This window comes from Paralichthys olivaceus, chromosome 21 (assembly GCF_024713975.1).
Source record: "Paralichthys olivaceus isolate ysfri-2021 chromosome 21, ASM2471397v2, whole genome shotgun sequence".
NCBI lineage: Eukaryota > Metazoa > Chordata > Actinopteri > Pleuronectiformes > Paralichthyidae > Paralichthys > Paralichthys olivaceus.
This window is the reverse complement of record NC_091113.1, coordinates 3964730-3990000: the sequence shown is the minus strand read 5'-3', so window position 1 is coordinate 3990000 and position 25271 is coordinate 3964730. Positions and strand designations below refer to the sequence as shown.

At 45.9% G+C, this 25271-nt stretch overlaps 1 protein-coding gene and 1 long non-coding RNA gene across 2 annotated transcripts in view; both read left to right on the top strand.

The window, feature by feature from the left end:
- LOC109644234 (heparan sulfate glucosamine 3-O-sulfotransferase 3B1) overlaps positions 1-6497 on the top strand; it is a 17626-nt gene extending 11129 nt beyond the window's left edge. The window contains exon 2 of the mRNA XM_069517395.1: positions 4005-6497. Within this exon, the coding sequence (XP_069373496.1) occupies positions 4005-4623 (619 nt within the window). The 3' untranslated portion in view covers positions 4624-6497. The remainder of the gene's footprint in view (positions 1-4004) is intronic.
- Positions 6498-8101: 1604 nt separating this feature from the next.
- LOC138406153 (uncharacterized) overlaps positions 8102-25271 on the top strand; it is a 78273-nt gene continuing 61103 nt past the window's right edge. The window contains exon 1 of the long non-coding RNA XR_011239775.1: positions 8102-8232. This is a non-coding gene — a long non-coding RNA (uncharacterized lncRNA). The remainder of the gene's footprint in view (positions 8233-25271) is intronic.

Genomic DNA, 25271 nt, shown 5'->3' with positions numbered 1-25271 from the left:
CCATGAATTCATGCAACAAACCTACGTTGTCTGCATCCACCATCATTTTCACTGTGTTTCTAAAAGCACCAGGAAGGGGACTCTTACCCCATGCATTGGTTTATGAAAAATAAAATGCATGTGTTCAGTTTGAATTTGCACATCACACTCTTGTTTGCTCGCATTTAAACATAAGAACGAGTGGAGCTCAAGATCCTTATCAACAAATAAGGAATAAAGATGTTTCTTTGTGTTTCCCTTGAAAAAAATGTCCCTCACATCGGTTCATGCGGAGTGCTCGGCTAAGAGGCCCTTGGAAAAGAAAGGCGGCCTTTCACTACTTCATCCCTCTTTCGCTCCCTCTCCTTTATTCCCACTTGTGAAGTGTCACTTTGCTATCGCTCCTCGGGGCCTGATTGTCGGGGGTCAGAGGAACTTGAGGGATCAATGGGGGAGAGAACAGGGTGAAGAGTGGAGTGGAGTGTTTTAATGTAAAGGAGGGAGCTGCCGATAGCGAACGGAAGAGCTTATTTGTTTGATTTTCTCCTCCTGGTTTAGTCAGAAAAGGTTCAGTCCTCCTCTACTTAGTGCGACACTAAGTGCTGTTTAGTGCATGTTGTTGTTTCAGGTGGTGTCGCCTCCCAAGGGGAGATAACGATTCCTCGAGGGTCCTCAAACCTCAGAAACCAGACATCTTCAGCTTTAAACGCCCGTGAGGTTAAAGCTGCACCCTCCCTTCAAACGAAGATACAGAATGCCCTCTGATTTGTCTGTATTCAAATAAACAAACCCTCATTTGCGATTCAAATCCTTTCAACATCCAGACATGTGAGACAATTGACGAACCTTTTGTATCAAACAGGAAATCGACAGGCACGCGCCGAGTGCTTTTTCTCTCTTTTGTCTGTGAGCAAACTAGACATTTTGTCAACTGCTCAGCGGCAGCCCGTTATCATCAGATCAAACGTGACAGGAGCATCAGACAGAAATAACCCTTTTCCTGCCTGCCATTTATCTCCAGCAGGACGAGGGCTCTTTAAAACGCAGGCCAAAGGGCCACTCCGCCCGGCCCCCGTTTGATGCCGTCATGTGACGAGGGGCCTCTGCTGTGCGTCTTATCACTGTTTTTCTCTTTCAACTGGAAAATATTCTGAATGGACAAAGGTGCAGGGGGGAAAAAAGTGCACGGATTACGAATCTTAAAAGTACGAGCAAGTGAGGAGGCTGTTTTCTGTCGTTACATTTGAGGTCAAGTTAGTTATTTACAGTTTTTGCTGTTGCTGCTTCCCACACATGCAGGTTGGAGGAGTTCTCTGGTATCCAGGGGGGGGGGCAGGGTGGATGTTTACAGGGCAATTTTGGCACAGGTTCCCCTCAGGATCTCTCCAAAAGGCTTTTCTCTCTTGAGTTTGAGAGGGACGGAAAAGTGCTCCACTCAACCCTCGATGAGCCCCCCTCCACCTCCTCCATCCTCCGCCCTCCACCCTCTGCCCCCGTCCCCGCCTCCTCTGCCCTGACCGCTGCCCTGCTCACCCCTGCGCTCAGGGACAATGGCTTACTTTCAAAGAAAAGCAGGAAAAAAGAGGAGCGCGGTGTCACAGAATTGCCTGTTTGCTGACGGAATCTTTAAAAGCAGCACCTCATAAATCAAAATGGAGCATAATGGGCATTGTTTCTCCGAGAGCCACTTGTCCCACTAAAATCCCCCTCCTCTCTTTTCTCTCTCTTCCCTCTCTTTTCCCTCTTCCTGCCTTTTTGGCTGGAGCACAGTCAGAGGTGGAGATTTTTTATTAGGGGGGCCTCTTCTTGCAGATTCCCTCTCTCTCAGTTCTCTGCACCACTTGTTTTCTCCCTCGCTGTCCAACCATCCCCTTGTTTTATGCGTTCTTTTTTAAAACAAGGATTCCACGAGCTCGGATCAGCATAATCTATCACTGTGCACATTGTAACTCGGGCCTCCACCCTATCTGCGTGCTCCATTGTCATGTTGAAATCGGATTAGATGGGAAGCCATTTGCCTCCTCGGTGTCGGCTCCGGACTCTTTGTGCGTGTTAGCGCGAGGAATGACAAGAAGCTCGCAGCCGGTATCGCCATTGTGCGCGGATAAAATGACGAATGGCGCGCGGTTTAGTTGGAGCGTGTTCGGTTTGTGTTCCTTGAAGACATTCAAGAGATGCTGCATAAACAGTTTTGAATGTGCGTGTGCTCCTGATGCGCTGTTTGCATTTGCGTCTCCAGACATGGTTTGCTGGCAGGAAGATCTGTCATGCTCTTGCATAAAACCACATTCTGTATCTGTTTTGATTTCAATAGGCTATTAATGAGGTTTGGGAAACGGCCTCTTTTCCTCTGTCTACTCTGCGCCTGCTGATGTGCAAGCAATCAAGAAGATATTATCATAATTAGATCACTGGCTCTGCATTAGGATTACACAAATCAGCCAACACCATTTCCATCAGGCATTTTATTGGTTACCTTAACGCTGGTGCATGTTCTCTCTGCCTCTCACACGTTCCCTCTTTCTTGCACACAAATACGTGCATTGATGGAGAGACGGTGTTCCATGAATTAGCCATGAGCTGGAAGGACATGAACTAGATTCCCGGCTTTCAGAGAATATTTCTGAGGAGCGGCTGAAGCTCAGGGGAAGAATTGAACGTTACAGACTGGTGACGGTACAGAATGTGTCAGTTGTCGTTACCTTTATCAGTTTGTAAATACACAGTATTTGAATGGGATCCGGTACAATAGAAGTGTCCACACAATGGTGTATCAGTGCTCGAACAACAAAGGTACGGTTTAGGGTAGAACATGAGTGTTATCTGTGAGAGCGGCTTCACCCTGATCAGTGTCCTCGGTTATCTCTGCCTTCCATTGTTTTTTCCAACTTTAGTGCTTGAAAGTGCTTATCTGCTGTTTTCCCTGAAGAGTCAGTAATCATCTTTTTTTTTTCTGTGTCCGTCCCATCCATCCAGCCCCAGAAACACATCAGATCCCACGTGCATCACACTTCCAGCTATATTATACTTCCTTTCCTGGTGCAGGAGCCGCCCCAGGCCCCCCCACCCCCACCCCAACGTCAGTCAAACCACTCTTATCGCCTCCACGATAATCTAGACGCTGCGGTTGGCCACCAATTTTGAAATCCAATACCCAGAGAGCAGCGCGCATTTACTTTCCCTTCAAAACCATTTGTTCTCAAGTGCTGCTTGATTATACGTCTGCATGTAACATATCTGAGCGAGGACCATCAGCCAACCCTCACCAAAAAAAAAAAAAAAAAAAAGCCAAACCCGCTCGTCAGAAAACAGATTCTCTTTCTGAAACATGCCTCATCATCTTTCAGCATCATAGCACTTTCGATTTTTCGCAGATCGGAGGGTGGGGCACCGTGGCACGGCTATGCCGAGTCAGCGAGGCAGTGTGTGTGTGTGTGTGTGTGTGTCTGTGTCTGTGTGTGTGTGTTCCAATGGTATAAAGAGGGAAGTGGATTTTGAGTCCGACCACTTTGAAACATTACATCCAGCATTTTAAGAAAGATGAGCTCAACAACAGTATTCATACTTACCGAAAGCTAAAATCATAAAATATGCATAATTAGAATAATCCACAATGAAAATGATTAAGGGGAAGCAGAAGAGTGGTGCAGCTGCAAACAGAAGAAGGGGGAATTCTGGAGTCTGAGGTGGGAAAACCCGGCTCCTAATTCCTAATATGGTTAAATGAAGGGTTGCTTGTGTTTGGAAATTCCTGTAAATGTTTCCCCCATGTTTGATTGTGCTGTAAATAAGGGTTTTCTGTTTTCTGTCAGTGGTGAGATATCATATGAGTGAGTGAGCTTGTTGATGTTGGAGAGCTGCCTGCACTAATAGGTTTTCAAGCCCTATAATAAGGCCAAACACAGCCAGTGAGTCAATGAGTACAGAGAACGCAGCACTCTCCATCAACTTGATCACATTATGTAAGATCTCGCTCCACCATACCCTTCTCCTCACCTCCGTTTTGTCCTTTTTCCTCTCTCCAGGGAGCTGATGCCCAAGACTCTGGAGGGCCAGATCACCATGGAGAAAACCCCCAGCTACTTTGTGACCAGAGAAGCTCCCGCCCGGATCTCCGCCATGTCCCGGGACACCAAGCTGATCGTGGTGGTGAGGGACCCCGTCACCAGGGCTATCTCAGACTACACACAGACACTGTCCAAGAAGCCGGACATTCCCTCCTTCGAGAGCCTCACCTTCAAAAACAGGACTACGGGGCTCATCGACACCTCGTGGAGCGCCATCCAGATCGGCATCTACGCCAAGCACCTGGACAACTGGCTGCAGTACTTCCCCATGGACCAGATCCTGTTTGTGAGCGGCGAGCGTCTGATCAGCGACCCGGCCGGAGAGCTGGGCCGCGTGCAGGACTTCCTGGGGCTCAAGCGGATCATCACGGACAAACACTTTTACTTCAACCAGACCAAGGGTTTCCCGTGCCTCAAGAAGGCAGAGGGCAGCAGCAAGCCCCACTGCCTGGGAAAAACCAAAGGGAGGACCCATCCGAACATTGACCCCGAGGTGGTGCAGAGGCTCCGGGACTTCTACAGGCCCTTCAACATGAAGTTCTACCAGATGACGGGACACAACTTTGGTTGGGATTGATGTGAAGGTTCTGAGAGACTTTGTTGGATTTGTTGAGAAGTTTTTTTTTTTTTTTTCTTCTGTAATTCAATGGCAAGATGTGGAAATATTGCTATATATATGTAAAATGTACAGAAATCTATTTTATAATAATTTATTTTTATTTCTAAGCAATTAATTCACTAAGCTGCCTAACCATATTTGTACATAACATCTGACCCATGTTGTTCAACATTCCTCATATTGATTTGGAGTTCTCTCGCTCCTCGTCCTGTAAACTCAGTGGATTTACTGGTGCTTCATTACGAAGACTATGAGCGACACCTGGAGAAGAAACTGGGGTGGAACGTGTAAAAGCACCATATTACGGGTACAGAGTGGAGAACACATATCCATTGTGCGTCCTCATTTATAAATGCATCACAACTTCATCTCGTTCGAACCCTGTCGCTCTGAGTGCGATTCTTCTACAAGGTGTTTCACGAAGGCTACATCCATACGACCACGCTTCCGTTTTGAAAACCTAAATGGAAACGTGCGGCCTCCACGTCGCTCTGGAGTTTTAGAACCGTTAAAATGTTTGGAGATGGTCCTGTTTTAGTTTGAAAACACATGTTCACGCTTCGTTTTAGTCTGAATGCGTAGAGATATTTGGAAACACTGACGCTCACAAACGCTTGATGATTGGATCTTAGCCTTTGCTGATTCGTCAGGTTCCTATCACATGACAGCATGAGCCTCAGATAGATTTTACAAAGCTGCAACCGCTTCCGCGTGTAGAAGACGAGCCCAGTGTACGTGAGTGGTCACGTGATATGCATTTTCAATTTCAGGATGAAAGGGGATTCAAATTGATCAGAACCAAAATACTTTGAAATCAACATTTTCAGTCGTATGTCTGTAGCCTAAAATACAGAACTTCCACTGTTTTTACCACAAAATCTTTGTTTGGCTTCGGCCTGAGCTGCAGATCTCAGTCCTCTCAGTCACAGGTAGATCAATAGACCTAATTGATCCTCATTGTGTCACTCATACTTAAAGTACACAGCCGCCCTTTCATCCTCGGTGCTCCTGCTGCCTGCTTTAATGAATGACCCATCCATCAAACGTTAAATCCCATCCCGGACCACGTCAGTGCCCATGTTAACATTATGCTAATTGCGTAAAGGTAACTGGAAGATCAATTGAGCCCCCCCCTCCGCTCTCCGACTCCCCCATTAGGAGCATTGTTGACTCAGAGCCAGAATCCTGCTCTATCTGTCCGGTTCAAAGGTCACGGAAAGTCTCAATCAAATTTCCTTGAGGGCCGTTTGATTTGTTGTGGAGAGCACAGCGGGCAAAGGAAGGGGCTGGTGTGTGTGTGTGTGTGTTGAGGGGAGGAGTAGGTGTATGTGCCTTGTTTTTTCACGGTGAGATGGAAAATCTTTGCGTGAGGCAGCCGAGGCGCATCTCTCCGAAATGGAGCTTGAAGATGGAAAAGATGACAGACGGACGGCTTCACCTCAGCGAGTCGATCCACCGGGCCCCGTCTCAGATCTCCAAACCGAGGAGATCAAAGTGAGAGGAAAGGGTTTTTTAGTGAAGCAAGAATCGCCTCAGGCGCAGGTTTCGTTGTCTAACCTCTCCGGTGCCGACGTCTGCCGCCGATATACTTTACGCCTTACTCACCGTCATCATCCTCACTCGCTGCATCCCTCCACCACTGATCTCACCTCCCAATTGTTGCCAAAACCCCCCCCACCCAAAAAAAAACACCTTTGGGTTGATATCATGTTTCCACCCCCCTCCCCTCCCCATTGCCACCACCCCCACCATCGCTTCTGTGTTTTTGTCTTTCTGCTTGAATTCTTGATATGCAAGAGGGAGAGCAAAAAAAAAAAAAAAAGAAAGAAAAAGATATCGTTCTTTGAAGTGCTGCTCCGTCTCACTGCAGCGGGTGGCACGCTATTCCGGGAGAACGAGCTACGCTGCGCTATGCACGCTCCATGTGGCGGCCTTGATGAAAATGCAGGGAACACGGGAAGGGATTATTAGGCGTCATGTGCTTAAGACTGAATGTACACAACCTGTCCTCACGCAGGAGACTCCCTGAAATCAGTGTCACGTGTCAGATTGTCCCTCAGCTTTAGTTAAGTTTGATTGTGCGTCTTTCCTTTTCAAGTCAAGGGAACGTTGTGCCTCTTTAACGCCCCGAATCAACACAGCCACCCGGCTCCTGTCATCAAAACACACAATGACCTTCAACCTTCATGTTGGAACCAGCCGCCTGGTTCAGCCTCAGAGCAGCGGTGGAAGGGGAGATGGAGGCTCGTGACACTGTATTTTTTTAAGTGGTGCCGTACTTCTTTCACTCTGCCTGTGCAACTATTCTTAAGAATTTTAAGCCTTCGCCCCCCCCCCCCTCATTAGTGCAATGTTTGATTATTAAAAAAATAAAAGCATTTATGCTGTTGCATTTCAGAAGGACAGTAACCGGTGAAGTTCTGCATTTGAATTTGGGTCAGGTTCATGTAACTGTAATATCTGAGAGTCAAATAAAGAACCTGCACTCATGGGTTTACTCCACGTTGCTGCATCTGTTACGGTTGAGTTTTATTCAACCTGTTTTGAGAACTAAGGCGTTAGAAATGTTCTTCACTCCCACATATAGTATGTATTTAGACTAGCAGATCTGTATGTACAGAGAAAGACATGTAAATCAAGTATTTTGTGGTATGTACAACAAAGGAATTAATTTTACACAATGCAAAGCAGAATGGAACAGATGTTTCTAGATGATTAAATACTGAACATTCATAATATTTCTTTGTATGAAGAAATAAATAAAAAGTATATATTTTACCAAAAACCTTGTGTGCCTTTGTCGAATCTTTTTGCAGAGTTTTATCCCTTAAATGGCAAATTACACAATCAAATGAACAAAACCTCGGTTTAGATTTCATGGATTGAGAATTTCAAATAAAAGCTGTGAAAATAGATGAACGGAGAAATACACATTAACAAGATGCTGAGCTGAAATTTAACACACACACAGTAACATTAATAACTTTCATCTCCTCACAGTATGAGCCATGATCAGGAACAAGATGTGAAGTTATAGAATAACGAAAGCAACAATTACAACTAATAAACTTTAGATTACTGTGTTCTGTTATTATAGAGTGTGGACAGTTCAGGGATGATAGGAAATATGAGCGTCCGTCACTCGATCTTCGTGAAACCTTGCTGTTGAAAATATCCCTGCACTAATTTGAATTACACACCCAAAGTATTTCTAAAGCTACAATTTTTTAAACATTACCAAATATTTTTACCAACATATTTTTTGACATATGCTCAAATTATAACTTTCAAACATGGACACAAAACTATAAAAAAAACTTTTTTTTTAAAGTTTCCTACACTTCCTGAAGTAAACAGAGGAAAACAGGTCTTTGTTGTAATTTAGGTGAAATGACCCTTTACTGTGGTGAAGATCACGTGATCAATCAGCTGCTCCATTCAGACAGGAAGTGGAATAACATGGCTGCTGCTGCTGCTGTGGACTTTTACACAGAAACTGATTAAAGGACTTCAGGATGAACCTGTGGACGCTTCATTTCCAGCAGGAAGTCATGAGACCTCAGTCAGGTGAGGGCCGCCATGTGTTTTTTGAATTTGATTCTTGGTTTAGCTGGTGTTTGTGTTTGAGCAGTGATTTGGCTGCTGCTCCAGAGTGAAACTCTTTTTTTAAACTTTACAAGTCTGAGGTCGATCAATCATGTGTTTTATCTCCTCACCGTGCTCCCACAATGCATCATTCAGTGAATAATGAGCCGTAAAATGTTTCAGAATTTAAACACTTTGCCTGTTTCTGTCTGCTTCACACTGACAGTTCATATAAAATGTAATCAAATCCAAACACTTGTCGTCGACCTCGTGTTAAATCCATGGTAAGGGATTCTGTGTGAGGTGCACAGCTGGCCTTCAGGATTTCTGTCTCTTTGTGTTTTTCCTCCTCCTCGGCCTTCCTCCGTGGTTCTGGGGTTGGGGGGGGGGGTCTGTGCGGTCTCAGGTGACCAGTAGCTGTGTGGGAGGTTGGGTTTCTGGTGCCCGTCGGAAATGCCCCCTCCCTTCACCCACACCCTCGCTCCCTGTAAAAGCGGCCAATGTTTCCTCTAGCTCATAATGAGATACACCTCCAGGGCTGTTTATTTACAAGGCTCTGATTCACCGCTGTGTATTAACAGGACGCTCATTCACAATATCAGAGGTGATGTGTTTACAGACCTGACTGTGGACGGCGATGTTGACATCCGGAGCGATTGTGGGATTTTTGCCGTGCATATGCTGCCTTATAGCTAAACATCACAGCTAATATCAAGTTGTAACCTACGGTGCTGAGCCCACATCCTGTTTGCTGCAGTTCTATGTTTATAGACGCACAACTCTCTAGATTTCAGAAAAGGATTAAACATCTTAAAATGTGCTCGTTTCCAATAAAATGTCCTCAAACCTGCAACTAAACCAGTGACGTGAAGTTAAGAAGTGATTCAGCTACAACTATGGAATTCAAAAATCTAATTCGAATCCTAATATTGCTGATTTAACATTCTCTAGAGTCAGTAATTGTAAAGCTGATACTTGACAGTATTTTTATTCGGCCGGATAAAGCAGCAGACGCTTGGGACTGATCTCGATTTCTTGAGTTAAAACAGGCTCTGAATCGTCGCCTCCTCTTTGCGCTCTCTGGGGAACCCACGCTCTATGTGTTGACTGACACTTCCTGCTGCTTGTTTGTGCGTTTTCGTGTCAGGTTGTGTAAACAAAACCAACAGAAGCGTAAAGAAGAGCTGAATAACTTCAACGTATGCAACAAATATCTCTGTTCGTCCGAATTCATGTATTTATCGGGGCAGGATCAGATGGAATTAACTTTTTTAATCATCCCTCGTGTAATTGCTGAACAAATATGTTTGTTCATGATTCCGAGCCCCTGAGGGAGACGTGGTGTGATGAGAGGAACAGAAATCCCCACGGTACGCACGTTGTGATGTCGCGGCAAATAAAAAAAAGTGGGTAAACTTTTTCCCTGCTGTCACTCACAGAAACAATCCTAAGGGAGAAAAACACATAGTATAGAGTCAAATAAAAAGGATACGTATATCTGCAAAGGAATGAATTAACAACATTTCTATAAAAACCAACTTTCCTCATAACGAGTTGGGTTGGTTTTCTGTATCGAGATCCATCTAAGGCTAAAAACCAGCAGCTGGTGATGTGACAGTAACATTGTATGTACGCCAACATGCCAACTGTGTTTACACAAAGAATGAAGTCTGCCACAACAGGCGCTGATGATGTCCAAACAAGGACACAGATGCGAGTGAAACACGGCCAGTTGGAAAGCTAGGCTAATACTGTGCGTGTGTGTGTGTGTGTGTGTGTGTGTGTGTGTGTGTGTGTTTGGGGCGGGGGGGGGGCACTGCGTCTCCACGAAGCCACTTAACCTCAGTGGAAAATGTGTCGTTCAAAGTAAACAGCGCTACGTGTTACAGCACAATGTGCAACAGAGCCATCAGGATCCTTTGAAGCAAAGCGTGTGTGTGTGTGTGTGTGTGCTTTCAGTCCACACACACACACACACACACACACACACACACACACACACACACACACAGGTAGTGACTTGCTCTCCATCAGAGATCATCATTGCTGATATTTACAGGTCTGGAGCTGGATAATTGCTCAGCTGGAGCACTGACAGACAAACCGGGGAGGAAGACAAACAGGATGTGGTGTGATGATGGGGAGGGGGGGGGGGGGGGTCTGCGAGCTTGGCATGTTGAAGTGGAGCATGTTCTCTTGGCACCCAGCATGCCCCCCCCCCCCCTCCCCCGCCCCCTGAATCCATGCCACCTGTATTAACTGGTGACTAACCTGATTAACCTGTTCATAGATGGGACAGATACCGGAATGATAGATTCCTGGGCCGGCAGCCAAGCGAGCCATCTTGAAGGAAATGGTTTGTGTAATTAACGGAGGAGCTCGGCGGAGTGACAGGGGGTAATTGTAGCGTTGGCAGATGATGTCTTATTGTCATCGCCGGTGCTGTCATGGGTACAGGTGGCTGCTGCTTTGGGACGTGGACAGACACCTGGCAGCGCTAGACACGCGAACCCTGTATCGACTCTTAGCGTTCACCGCCTCCTCCCCTCCTGATGCAAACTCCTCCTCCCATCCCTCGACACGGGGGCATTAAAAATTTAGCCGTCTACCCTGCTCTTCGTTTTGAGCTCAACATGGAGCTCTCTTCAAGAAGGAAATGGTGGAGAGCTCTTGAAGAGTGAGCTTTTTGAACCTGAACCTGTTCACCTTCAGATGTTTGAATATATATTCGGAAGGCCTGGGAGTTTTATTAATTTAAGACGAACGCAGCAGGAGATTGTCGGAGTCAAACAAACACAAAAAGCTCTTGAACGTTGTTGCATTTTCAACCTGACGTCATTATCAGCATCATCTATTTTTCATCCTGAGATATTTTTATTCTGTGTTCGTTGCATGTTAGAAATGTCATCAAGATGGCAACAGGACATTTTCCTGCTCTGCTCTCACATGGGCTCATTTTCCAGACATTTAAACCCGGGGAAAATATCCAGAGCAACTGATTCTTTACCTGTTTTGAGTAATTTATCTTCGGGGTTAATTATATTTGACATTTCTGAAACGACATGTGAACGGTGCAGCTGTTCGTGCTGCAGGACTGAGGTGAACGAGTTCTGCTGTTGTTTTCATTGTAGGTAACATATTCATTTATTGTTAGCGTGCTGCCTCTCTGTATTATTCAAGAGAGGATTCACAGACTGAATCAACATTATCCTTTTTTATCGTGGATATTCGACGTGGTCAGGGAAACTGACACGAGGATAAATAACGTTCCTCAAAAAAATAGAAGTAGGATGCAATAAATCTAGACGTGCGTGTGTATATGTGTGTCATTGGAATTAGATGAGAAAGGAAGATAAAGAGGAGTTTGAGCACATCTCAAAAAGGCAGGAATTCCCCACAGTCTACAAAACAGCAGCAGACATCAAAACATGAACTACTGCCACACGGGGAAATACATTAAGTCAGTTTTCAGAGGAATTGGAGCATTTTTTAACCGGATACTGAACTTAAATCTGAATTTAGATCATAAAGACACATGAAAGGTTTTACTAAATCGATTTCAAGAGGATGTAAAGTCCACAATGCCTAATATAGCCCCTGCCGTACATCTGGGGGCCTCATTGGATCACCCTCTCCTCCCCTCACCCTGTCTCCCTCCTCCCCTCACCCTGTTTACTCTGTCTGACACATGTCAGACATGCTGCGACAGGCTAAGCCCCAGAGATGTTGCGGCGAGAGGAAACACGGGGATCAAGAGGGAGTCTATCTTATCACCGCAGGTATAAAAGGAGATTAGTCGTCACACCTGAGGAGAGGCCCGTGCTGGTTTACACGGGGGGGTGCAACGATCGGTTAAACAAAAGTGCTGCGGCAGCCGAGCTCTGCACAGCTGCTCTATCAGTTCAGTCAATTACACCTCACCTCCGTCGCCTTCACGCAAGCCAAGATCAGGTTTTGACTTGTTCTCTCTTTGGCCTCCTCTCCTCTCTGACAGAAGACGAGGTGACTGTAGATGCCTGCTCACAGGATCCTCCGCTATCATGTTATACGTGACACATCATCTGTTTTACCGATCGTTAACGCAGTGACGGTAAATCGAGCTATTGAGATCAATTTGTGTTTGCGTGCCTGGAAGACGAGGAGGAGAAGAGGCTGCCAAGGTTTTCACATGTGACAGCAGCAGCAGTTTTACCCCGGTCGCTCTTATCCTCTTAGTTATTAATGCAGATTCGTGTTTGCCTGATGTCCGTTCCATCTCATGACAGGAGAGTTGTGTGCTACACCAGTTCTTCCCCTCTGGTCACATGAAGCCCCGGCTGCCTCCATAGCTGTGTCTCTATTACCAGAGGATGCAGGAAGCAGCAGCAAGCTAACTAAGAGATGCACCTCCAAGTCTGAGGCCATGGTTCAGATGCTGTCTAGATGCCGTTCGTTGGAAATTTAGCAGACCCTGGAACACCTCTGGATCCTCCACGAGGAACTGAAAATCATGGCTAGGTAGAGGAATGTCTGGGATACATCTGCATGAGCTCCCTCAGACTGAGTGATCAACACCAGCAGTGATTTTCATGGTGTCTGGGTTTTTGTGAATTTACGGCTCCCTGCTCATGTGTATAGCTTCATTGTTCAGACTGTTCCAACTCCAGAACAAAGAAATCCTCCTCTGGTGCATGATTTATTTGCCCTGGAAGCATTTTACACCCTCTACCTTGTTTGTGTCAGTGCTAGTGTGCCACTCAAGTCTATAAGTAATGTTGTTGTTCAGTGTGAGTTATGTGCTGCACACAGCCTGCCTGACGCATATACAGACTAAGCAGCAAGTCAGCCTCTCCACAACGTGGTTATAAAAAGCTTCCTCGACGTAAAACACACAAATATTTATGCGCAGATGAAATAAAATAGGAATGAATTACGGGAGAACTCAGAATAGATTCCACAACTTGTAGAATATATGCAACAAATCAGATTTATGATATTTAATTTGTGTTCGAGGCTGAATTAATCTCTACGTCTCTTATGAAATAACTACAGAGCTAAAACTAGTTTGAGACAACAACAGTTTCCTTAAATTTAAACAAGCCCTGTAGCTCCATGCCACAATGCGTCAGAGGGAAATTATTGATTTCATTGTCACCTTCTCTTGAATACATTTGCGTCAGTGTAGCTGGTGAACTTGAAATAACATGCGGAAAAGAAACGGAAAAGAAAATGAGCTCAACTTCAAGTAGCAATGTTGTGCCTGCAGTACAGAAAATGGGTCAGTGAATGCATCAGCAGGGGCAGCGCGTCCTGTATCCTTGTGTGTTTGTTTGTTTGCATGAACACATCACTTGTGAGTGCCAGTTCCAATGTGCCGATGCACACGTGATGACGGAGTGAGTGAGAGGGTGTGAGCGAGCAGGAGACAGTGTGGAGCGTGTGTTTTGATCACTGCACCAATGGCCCCCCCCCGCTGAGGCACTTAAATGTGGTCAGACGCACGCCGACTGATGGCCATCAATAATGCACATGGCGGGGGGGATCCAGCAACTGGCGTTATCATCAGGGACAATTGGCCTGTCCCTGCTGGAGGCCCCCCCCCCCCCCCCCCCCCCCCCAATCTCAGCAGACGGATGGCTTCAATTTCCTATCTGACCGAAAATCCTGGGTTGTCAGAAGAGCTCGGCCCTAAGTCTGTGAGCGAGTATCATCATCCCGATGCTAATGTGTTGTTATTAACATTAGGTCCCCGCCGGAGACAGCCTGGCTGTTTGTGCCGGATTGTTCTTTATAATGGTTTAAGCATTCGCGAACAGATGAGGCAATATCTCACAGTTGCAGTCAGTGGGGGTCCTCGCCCAGCTGTTGGCTCGAAGTGTGTGGGTGAGAAGTTTTCTGTGTGTGTGTGTGTGTGTGGGAGGCAGGGAGACAGAGATGGGGGGGACGTTGGCCGTCAATCTGTTTGTGACATTGTAGAAAATCTAAAAAGAGATTCAGTATTTCATCACATGATTTCAGCTCCGGCGGTGTTTGCACCGAATGCTTCTCGCTCTGTATCAGGAATCATGAGTTCGTCTGACGTGAAAATGGAAATAAAGATCATTTGAACGGAGATGTGGGTGTCTGGGAAGATTTTAAGAGATTCTCAGGCTGATTTTTTTTTTCTGTCTCTGGAAGATGTGCATCAAAGAAAGACGTTGGCATGTCTGAGTGTGAGTGCGCACGTGTGGGAACACATGCCTCCGTGCACAACAGCGTTTCCACATGCGGCTGTGCTGGCATCTCCGTAAACCGCTGCCTCGCCCCGGGCAGGACAGAAGAACATTTCATCCTTGTTTAGGTGATCTCACATTCAAACCTCAGCACTAACGCTTCCAGCGCTGCACTGTCAATAGCTACCACCCTTCAGTCTGGAAGCCATTTCTCTGTCACTTCCTGCTGCTGGTCCATGACCGACGGCCCACTCACATCCCTAATCACGCCCTAATGAGAGCCGCCTGCCGCCTATAGTGCTCCTGCATCGCGGCTGTGGGGAAGTTGTTTGAGGTGGTTTGCTGGTGATGGAAACTCCTCCGCCGCCCGCCTTCCTCGCATTGGAAAACGAGGGCCCCATTTTGGGGTTTTCCTCTGGAGACGTGTGGACGAAGCAGACGCGTGGGGAGATGGTCGATGAGAAAAGAACGGAGACGTAACACAGGGTGAGACAATTTCTCCTGCGTGTATTTTCCTCTCTCCCTAATGACTATTACATCAATTGCCTGCATCACTGCGGCGTTTGAACGTCAGTTACAGTTTTAAGGTCAGTACATTAGTGTTATAAATTTATTCATAGCCTTCTCCCAGCCCCAAGTGCTGGTGGGCATCTTCTTTAATAAGGCACTGACATCTGTCTGCTGAGATTGCCCACTGAGCGTCATCTTCCTACAAATGGGGGCCAGAGACCCCAAGTGTGTGCGTGCGTGTGTGAGTGTGTGTTTGTCATTGTTTCCCGAAACTACACACAAACATACAGTGAGACGCACAAATGGTTGGCCGCATGCCATCAATGCAGCACGCACACGGGAATGAAATGAACACATTAGCGCAGGTCATTTAGCAGCTTCCCACCCATCCCAGAGTCACACCTGTATTTACCGTCTCGTTTAACATATGATTCTTTTTTTTCTTTTTTTTTATAACAGGCCATCAACAAATCATATGAAACATACGATGACTTCATTACATTATATAGATTTCATTTCCCTTTTTCCCCACCCTCCATCTTTCCTCTGCTCCCCTCCACCGTTATAATTGCATAGACGCTGGAGGCAGCGTTTCCTGCAGCAGAGGCTCGTAGCCCTATACGTGAAGTTCCGTTGGTTACCACTCAGAGCAAGCGATGAGAGTCACGGAAGGTTCACCAGACTAAATTTATCCTCTCCAGTATTGAAGGCTGGATTATTTTTCTGTCTTCAGGGCGATGGCTTCTTCGCACTTGTTCAAAGACCCAAAAAAAAAAAAAAAGCAGATGGGGATCCTGCATTTGATCATCATGTGTTTGATGGTATCTGCATCACAGAGAATCAAATCATGTCGTCGTGCATATGTGAGTGTGACAGCTGAGAATATATGCAAGTCACATGGTGAAAAAATGAAGCAGTCTAGTCACATTATTTAGGAGCCTGCTAAATGTTTAATGTGCTTTTTTTTTTTTTCTTTAGATTAAATTTTATATACGAAATGGAATCATGTCATTAAAATAATCTAAAGTAGCAAATGGACACAAGATATAACGGTTGAGCTCAGCAGACAAACCTGGAGAGGACACGGAGGACGACAGACTAACCTCAATGTCACTGAAGTCCATGTCCTTTTTAATGAGCGCCAATAAAAGCAAATGGGCAGTTTCCATCGGATTGTCCTCCAGCAGGGCTGCAGGGGTGAAGGGGAGACAGAAACAGTGCGGCTGATCTTTTTTTTTTGGTTTTGTTTTTATAGGTGTCAGAGGCTGGAGGAACCTGCATAAAATGTGTCTCTGGCTGAAAAAGAAAGAGCAGAAAAAGATAATGTTCCCATGCATATTTTACAGCAGTCAGAGAGTGCATAGAGTTTACAAGGGTGAGAGTGGTGAGAAGACGCAGCGGAGGTGCCTCATGACGATTCTTTCCCTCCTGGGTGAAGTAGATAGTATGAGATGTGCTCGAAGAAAAAGAGGACGGCTTTAAAAAAAAAAAAGGAAGAAAAAGAGGAATGGGAAATCGGGGGTGAGAGTTTGTAGGAGGAGAAAGTCCGCAAACCCTTTTCCCCTCTGCTCTACCATATTCTGTCCATTAGTGTGAGTGGTGCTTTTCCACATTGTGGTTACCTCTCTCTTCAGGTTGACTTATCCCTCTTGAAGTACGCCTCGAGTGGGGGGGTAAGGCGGCGGGTGGAGAGGGGAAATGGAAGTGGTGGAAGCAGAGGTGGGTGGTAATTAGAAACATTACAGTCATCAGAGGGTTATCCTTCCATCTTTGCTGCGTTTGATACCGGCGAGATTTACAGGATGAAATTACCCCAGCAGCCAATTAAAGGAGCCTTTTCTCCCTCCCCCGATAAGAGGGCTATTAATACTCCGGCGATGGTTGACACTTAGCCGACTGTGAATGTCCGTCGATGAGCGTTGAATGTTTATCATATGGTCCCTGGGCTCCGGTTCTGTCTCACTGGAGAGAATCAACTGATTCCACGAGGGGCAAAGCTCCGGGCATCTTATCAGCTGATTACCCCCTAAAACCATCAATGCATTTTTAATGGGAAAAAGGAGAAGAGTTGTTTCTCGCTGTGAAATGTAAAAACAGCTCCGGTTGAACAATGTACGGAGTCATAAATTATAACAACCGCGCCGCGGAGTTTGAATCTGTGGCTGGTTTGAGTCACTGAGATTCTTCAACAGGCTGAGTCCTCAAAAACTTTCTCCTTAAACACAAAACTGTCATCGAACAGAAGCTGCACGATCTGCAACATTCCAGTTTGGTAAAAGTGACCCAGTTTGAATAACTTGATGTATTTCTCCAAATTCATCATTCAGACAGGCACTGAACTCTGGGATGATCTCCTGAAATTAGGCTGTCGGGAAGTTCGGGATTCAAACCTAGAGAGTGAGGCAATTGTACTAACCACTTTACCACCATGCTGCTCTCCCCATGTGGAAACAACTACCGCTATGATGCAAATTTCAGCAACTCGCTTGTGAGTATGGCCGCGACCATAAAAACCCAGGTTGTGAAATTAAAAACATCACACGCGATGTTTAAAAAACGGACACCAGGGACAGTTCCGTCCCTGAGACACTTATGAAGGACATTTGTAGCTGCTGATTCACAAGTCAAGCATCGCTCAGCAAAGATGCTCGTCTCCACTGGGAACGTCCACACTTAGACATCCACTCACGGGCCTGTAAGCCACTTTGCACCGCTGAGATCCACAGCTCCTCCTCAGCTGCTGCAGGGAGGAACAAATGAGTCCAGATGTAACTCGGTAAACAGCCTCATCAAGATGGAGCTGAGTGGAACGTCGGCGTGTGCCGCTCATTCTCCCTGTTTGCTGTCACGTGTGTGTGTGTGTGTGTGTGTCAGTGTGTCACCTGCAGCTGTGTGCGTGCCCCGTGTGTGTCCACGCTCGTGCATGTGAGCGAGAGAACGAGGCTTTAGCCTTGTGAAACTTTGCCAGGAGAGAGATTCACAGTAAAAGCGAGAAAGAGAGAGAGAGAGAGATAGTGCCCCTTAAAATAAGAGAGAGGAGAGAGAAGGGAGAGACGGAGCCTGACTGCACATTTACGGATGAAAATTTCATGACGCTAAATCTAGACAGACTTTTAGTGTCAGTCAGGATTACGGCAGCAGCCCGAACATTCATGAATTATTAAACCGGGAGAGAGAGAGAGAGAGAGAGACAGATCCCTGGGTGCTTGGACCAGGAGCAGAGTGAGAACAGAGAACTACGAGATCAGGAATCAGGCTGGAAGTAAATAAATAAACAGATCAATACATGCAAAAGCAAATAAAAGGCGGCACCGGTGGCTTTAGAGCTGGATTGCACCTTTGTTCGTGGTGGGACGGATAAAGAGCGCAGTGTGTAAACTCAGGTCTCTGGGTGGTGTCAGTGTCTGTCTGTGTTTGCTCAGCTCTCAGACTGTGAGCTCACTGTGACAGAACAGGGAACTTGGGAGAGCTGGTGCCTATAAATTGGGGGGTAGGTGCTTATATCTAGTACAGGAACTTCCCTGTGGAGGAAGAAGATCGTGAGACGGTGCCATGACAACCATCCAGTTATCTGAATTAGGTGTATTTTGAGGGAACAGTGGGAGAATAATGTGTTAAATGTGCGCACGTCATTATTTAAAACTCATCCTGCGGAATTCCAGAAGACGGAGGAGGTTTTGAAATTGCTGATGTTGAGATTAGATTTATATTTATGGGTAAGAACCTCTGTTAAGCCGTTTTCAGACAATCCTGAGAATCGGCTAAAGCGTGAGGCTACATCCCGACAAGTTCAGTGTTTATGCTGCAAAAGGTCCTACAGAGGTAACAACAACGAGACACACACACACAAATGTTTTCATATTTGGGTGCTGGCCTGACTCTGCAGACAGGAGGGTAAATTAAGACGTCGCTGATGCCACGAACAGCTAAACAAATATTGTGGACAGCCGTGCTGCTCCCCTACTGTCCTGTGCTATGCCACACAGCCAAAACCAGGTGAGATGACACCTCCGTATCTTTCTCACTGCCGGAATGTCAGAGGCTGCACTGTTGACCCAGATGGAGCTGCCACTCAGTGTGTGAGTGTGTGTGTGTGTGTGGTATATGGGGGGTTGGGGGATTTGTGGGGGCCTTGGCAGGGTTTAGCCCCGCGCTCCCCAGGCCCCGTCTGCCGTTCTCCGGGTGGCAGAGGGACGCCAGCAGAGAGGGGACAGGTGCTGGGGTTTGTGGTGTATCCACTGTCCCTGATCTTCTTCTTTTCTAGCTCCCCCCCCCACCCCAGACATTCCTCCCCACGTTTACCCCAACTCTTCTTCTTCTTCTTTTCACTCCCTCCTCCTCACCAACATGCTGCAGGGATTCTCCTGGGAAAAGAAAAAGAATGAATCTGGTTTTGCGTGTGTGTGTGTGTGTGTGTGTGTGTGTGTGTGTGTGTGTGTGTTCTGAAAGCCAGAATAGAATTTTTGCTCTTTATCAATTAATCATTCTCTCCATTCAAATGTCAGATGAAGAAATAAAAGGCCAGATAAGTCTCCCAATCAACTAGTTTGTTTAAGCAACAATCCAAAACACAGGAAAATTGATCCTCACATTTCAGGATGCTGGCATTTAGTTTTAGAGATTAAATGAAGAGTTCGTCCATTTGTTTCTTGGCTGGTTTGTTTATAAGCAGGATTATGCAACTGTTTGGGGCTTATCTAAATAAAAATTTGGTATAAATCTGATTTATGATTTCCCAGACATATATATCTTTGCTACTTGTCGTACCTTTTCAGCTTTTTATCCTGGGGTTGGATAGAGTAGGATGTGTTGTCCCGTTGTTCAGGCCTAACTGGGTGTAATCCTGCAGATAAATTCAGACGCCAGCCAACAGAGCTCCGCTGCAGCGGGTGACATCAACACAAGCCCGAGACGCACAGGGCACATATGTGTGTCTGTCTCTTGCCATCTGCCGCGCCGATCATTAGAAAGGATGTCACACTGAGTCGGGACCCTCGTAGATGCCCGTGCCCCTTTTCAAATGCCTCTCCCACTTGGTTTATCCTTTGTTTGTCCTCAGATCCTAATTTCAGGGCAAATATGAGATTGGGTTGTGGAGGACTTGATTGTTTTTACTCAGCAAACAAATCCCCAAAAGATGCTGAGGTCGTGGCATAGGACCACGCGTCCCGCTCCCCCGTGGCTTGGCTTGAAAGGTCACATGATGCCCGTCCGTGTGTGTGGTTGCACACTCGGCACATAATTTATTTGCATTTGCACTGTTTTCCTGAGAGTACTTTTGTCTCTCGGGCCATTTGCATTTCCATAGTGCAATCAGTCCACCCCTGTTGTTTCATCTGAGGATGCTCTTTCTCTTCCCCCTCCGCCCTCGATGTTCTACCAAACCACCGCCCACTCACAGACTGTAACACCAGGCCTCATATGCACATCACACGCAAGCAACAAGCGTGACGTATCTCAAGGCTCTAAAACTGAAAATATTATGACGCGGACTGTACGATCTGCGTCATGTGAGGCACAGAAATATTTGCTGATGAGCATTAACAATTATCGTTGTGATCAACAGGCATATGTGTGATTGCATGTTTAGATAAGAGATTCAATCTGTGACCCCGGGGAACGGGAGTACTCTCCACAGCCAGGTCACCCCCCCCCCCCCCCCCCGAACAGCTTGGAGGATAAATATCTAATCAACGTACATCTCCCATCTGCATATGTTGAGCAAGCTTTGTGAACCCAGATTGAACAGATCAGGAGTTAAATTCATGGTTTTGCAGGGGACTCTTAATGCAAAGTATTTGTTGATGAGTTTGCTGCACACAGGAAGCTACACAGATATTGTTCATTTGGGAAAATCATATTCAAGGTTCGGTTAAATCCAGCAAGTGCTTCAGTGAGTTTGGAGGAGATAACTGTGAGGATGTGGAGGGAGAGAAAAGAGTTGAAGCCACAGGGAAGATGAGAAGCTCAGGGAGGCTGCCTGCTGGTTGTCTCAGACAAACAAGGCAGCTGTTGATGTGAGGAAGGCATTTTGAAAACCAAAACATTTAGCGATAAATCAGAAATAATAATGATTTGCGGCCGTACTCTGCACTGCTTGAACATCTGTCCCCAGCTTGTCTTGCCACGTGTGGTCCATGGCCCTCAGAGAGCTGCCTGAGTGGCGTTGCCCAGACCTTTAGCCAATAGAAGGTCAAGGGATAGCACGTCGTCCACGCTCCGAGTGTCGTCGTCCCAATCAGTCATGTCAAACCTGAGGTCCTTCTGGAGCCTTGATGGATGTGGATGTTGCACAGGCCCAACGCAAGGCATCTCTCGGCCTTTAATTCCACTGGGAGAACAGAAGGGTGTAGCATCAAGACGAAAGAACTCTTCGTCAATCAATGGAGAAATAAAACATTTTTAATTTGCAAACCTAAACGTATTCTTCAGTCTAAACTCCTTCTGTGTATCCTGTAAACGTCTTGAAATGTCAATGTTTTCATCTCATGTAATTAATATTTCCATATTGTTCCTCTTAGTTTTTGTTGCCAGGTCCGTTAAGAATGAGCTCCACGAGCTCTGAATGCATCTTTTTAATCGAGCTCGAAACGTTGCGGGTTTGCAATGGGACACATTTCATTTTGCCTGAGGCGAAAAAAATGTACCTGTCTCCCAGCAGACTCACTTCATTAAGAGAAGTTCGCTGCGTTTCTTTTTATAGCTCGTGTTCTTTTTTTTTTCTCAGTCAAAGCCTCACACAGCTCCTCCTGTGTTCGCTCGGTGGCTCCAGTGATGTGAGTTTCCCATTAGAAACAGAATGGGGGCAGGAGGAAGAGTCAGTGTTTATTTTTTGAAGTGTCCCCTGATGGAGGTGCCAGAACGTGTGACAGGGTGCGACAGAGAGATGGAGGGAGTGAGCGGGTGCGGACGAGGAGAGAAATGGGTAAGAAGTAAACTACAAGCCGGTTGACAGTCCCCGGGCTTCTCCGTCACTTTGCAGCCATGTATGGAGTTAGCTCAGGGAGCCGTGCTGCACCCTGCGGAGCTGCCCCGACCACGGCTCTGGGAGAGGTGTTATCACTCCTTTAAACACAGAGAGAGGAGGCATTAGTGGCTCAGCGGAGGAGTGGTGACAGTTCTCCGCAGGACAGGAGGCAGCAGCAGATAGGAGGTGATAGGAGCTCTTCCTTCAGGGGCTTCATCAGGTGGCGGGTGCAGGGAATACGAGAATGGAAATTACACGGGAATTGAATAGAAAAGAAAAACCCGGGAGAAAGTTCTCCAGGGGTGAAAAGGTGCAGGACGTTGCTTAAGTATATTCAGAGTGAGGAGGGACATTAGAATTTAAAGAAAGGAAATCAATGGTGTGAAAGAAAAACAGAAAGGAGAGGAAGAATTTGAGGTGACAAACTGAGAAAAAGAGGCAAGAAGGGAAAATGTATGAAAGAAAGGAGGGAAATGGAAAAGAAAGAAGGAAGGACGAAGAGGAAAGAAGGATAAAGAGGGGATGCAGCATAATTATTAAGAATCAGATTCAAAAGAAGGACGTAAGAGGAAGAAGGATGACTGACAAGTGATAGAGAAGAGGAAAGAAAGACAAGACAAAAAGGGAAGATGGAAGAAAGACAAGAGATGAGAGGAGGGGAAATATGGGAAGGGTAAAAGATGGGAAGAAGGTCAAAAGAGAAGATACAAGGATGATGAATGAGAAGAGGGAAAAGACAGAATTGTGAAAGACATAGAGAAATACAAATGATGGAAGGAAGGAAAAGGAAGAAGGATGAGCCGACAGGAAGACGGAGAAGGGGAAAAGGATAAGAGACAGGACGTGGACCTCCTCCTGGAATATATGGTCGGTGGGGTTCATATCTTTTGTGGCAGACGAGGACACTTAAAGGGACAAATTCAGGCTAATTGCGGCTGCACCATCTTTAGGACGGGCCACCGCGGGGGTCGGGCTGGCATCAATCACCGAGTGGTAGCCACACAGATCCTGTCCCTCTCTGGAGACCATCACAATGGCTCCACAATGGGCGGTGGTCATTCTCCGCTGTCCCAGTGGAGGGGGCGGATGGGGTCAGTGTGTCCTGAATGGACAGTGTCCAGCGGTGACCCACTCTTTATTGGTATGCAGAGTAATGACCAGTGGTCAGGGATGTGGGGGGTTGTGGGAACAGATTAAGTCGCAGAGGTGATTATGGTCGTGACGGTTTGTTTCACAATGAAACGAGGAAGAAAAAAAAATCATCTTGCGTAATTTAAATTTTGTGGGACAATTCTTTTTTTTCTTTTTTTTTAAACGTCTATAAACTAGATGAATCTTTAAAGGAGACAAACTCTGCTCATATTCAGGTGCAAACATTTGATTTGTGCGTTATTTAAAATGTTTTACACACTGGCCATTGCTGCAGCTCCTCTTTTCAGCCTCTGTCTCTTTAAGCCTTCCCTCCCGATAAAGCCGAGTTCGGCTCTGATTTGCTTAAAACACACCTGTGTGTTCGCACCTTTTTAACGACTCTACATATTCTAAAAGAATCTCACCGTAAACCCCCCCGGGTGTAAAACCCACGTGGAGAATATGTTCCGCGTTAACCGAGCGTTTCGCTTCGGGAGCGCGTCGTCCAAATCCAGTTAATCGCTACAAGACTCGACATTTGAGATCAGAAGTGCAAAAACAATGAAGGGGATATTTCCTCTTCTGTTCTCTTCCCTCCCTCACCTGTTCATGTTCCTCTCTGTATTTGTGTCCAACTGTCTTTTTATATCTTTGAACTCACTGAACTTCTCCTCCAGGGGTTGACTGAACGTTTTGCTTTGAACCAAAGAGTAGTTTTCACAAAACGGTGTACGTATTGAATCTTTTATGAAATGTTAGGCTCTATAAGACTTGTATAGTCGTTACGTTAGAGTCTCCGATGAATCCAGGATGCATGTTTTTTGGACCGTGAGAGGAAGATGGAGCACCAGGACAAATCTCACACGGGACCCGGGGAGAGTGTGCACACAGGCAGATGTGTATCGGTAATTGTGGAAACTGTAAAACGTACAGTAATCACGGTGAACACTTTATATTAAGACACGTCGTCACCTTCACCGGACTCTCTCTCACGCTGCGTTCCTCGCCCCTGATGGTAACACCGACCCGTTCATGCCATAATTCCTGCTGCTTCGTCTTCCCTTCGTCTTCCCGTTCTCATAATGGATAAAACACCTGATACAATCCTCTCGTCCTCGCTCTCTGGGGTCCAGACGGTTTGGTCACAGTCCGATCCTCCACTGTACCCCTTTGTGTTCTTTTTTTATTTTTCAAATCATGTTTCCTGTTGTGGCCGATTAAACTGAAACATCTGTTATGTCATCCGCACAGCGCTGTACGTTCACTCATGAAAGGTTTTTTTCTCCTTGTGGTCGTCTTTGAGCCGTGTTTTGTTGATTTCTGATTCCTCTTGTTTGGGCCAATAAAGCGCTTAGAGGACTTAGAGGACGTTTTTCATTTTTGTTAAATGAAGCGAGATCTTTATGAAATAAAAAGTGAAATTTGGTGCTGATCCCGATAATGATCTGAATCTTGTGAATCGAGATAAGCATTTTTCGAGGGGTCATCTTCATCTAGTTACTGTACTTGATCTTAATACCTGTCTGTGTGAAACTTGGAGTTCTTTCAATTGCAAACCTGATATGATGTTTTTAGCTGTAATATCATCTCCAGGATTCTTTTGTGTGTTTTATCTTCAGTAGCTTTGTCTGATCCAAACGTATCCGATTCATTTTTTTTTTCATGACAGTTTGATGTGATTTCCTGAAATCTTACCTCATCTCTTACACCAGGACGACGGCGGAAACAGGAAACCTTTGCTTAACGTAGACGACTTATTCAGACGATGTCACTGTGATGTCTTTTCAGCAGCTGCACTCAGATCTGTCGTCTAGTGCGAGGGAGACTTCACGTTCTAATTGTGCCTCTGGAGATTAATTACACTGTGCTTTATTTTCCATATACAACATTTGTTTTTTCCGCAGCACAGAATCATTCGGTCATGTTCGACTGCCTTCCGCTAATTATTCTTGACCAATAATAGAAAACACAAGTCGGTATTGAACTTTAACATGCTTCTGATTTTCCACCTCATTACACAACATGGAACTGGGACAGTAAGAAGCTCTTTAAAGAGGAATACATTTTCAGATTTATTAGTGTGGTGATAGACTCTAATCTTCTCACCACTGAAGATCTCATCACCTCTTGGCTTTCGAGTTGCCTCCAAATCCCGCCATGTTACCGAATATGTTCTGTTTGAAGAGGAAGCGGTGAAACGGAGTTTAGTTAAGAAACTATAA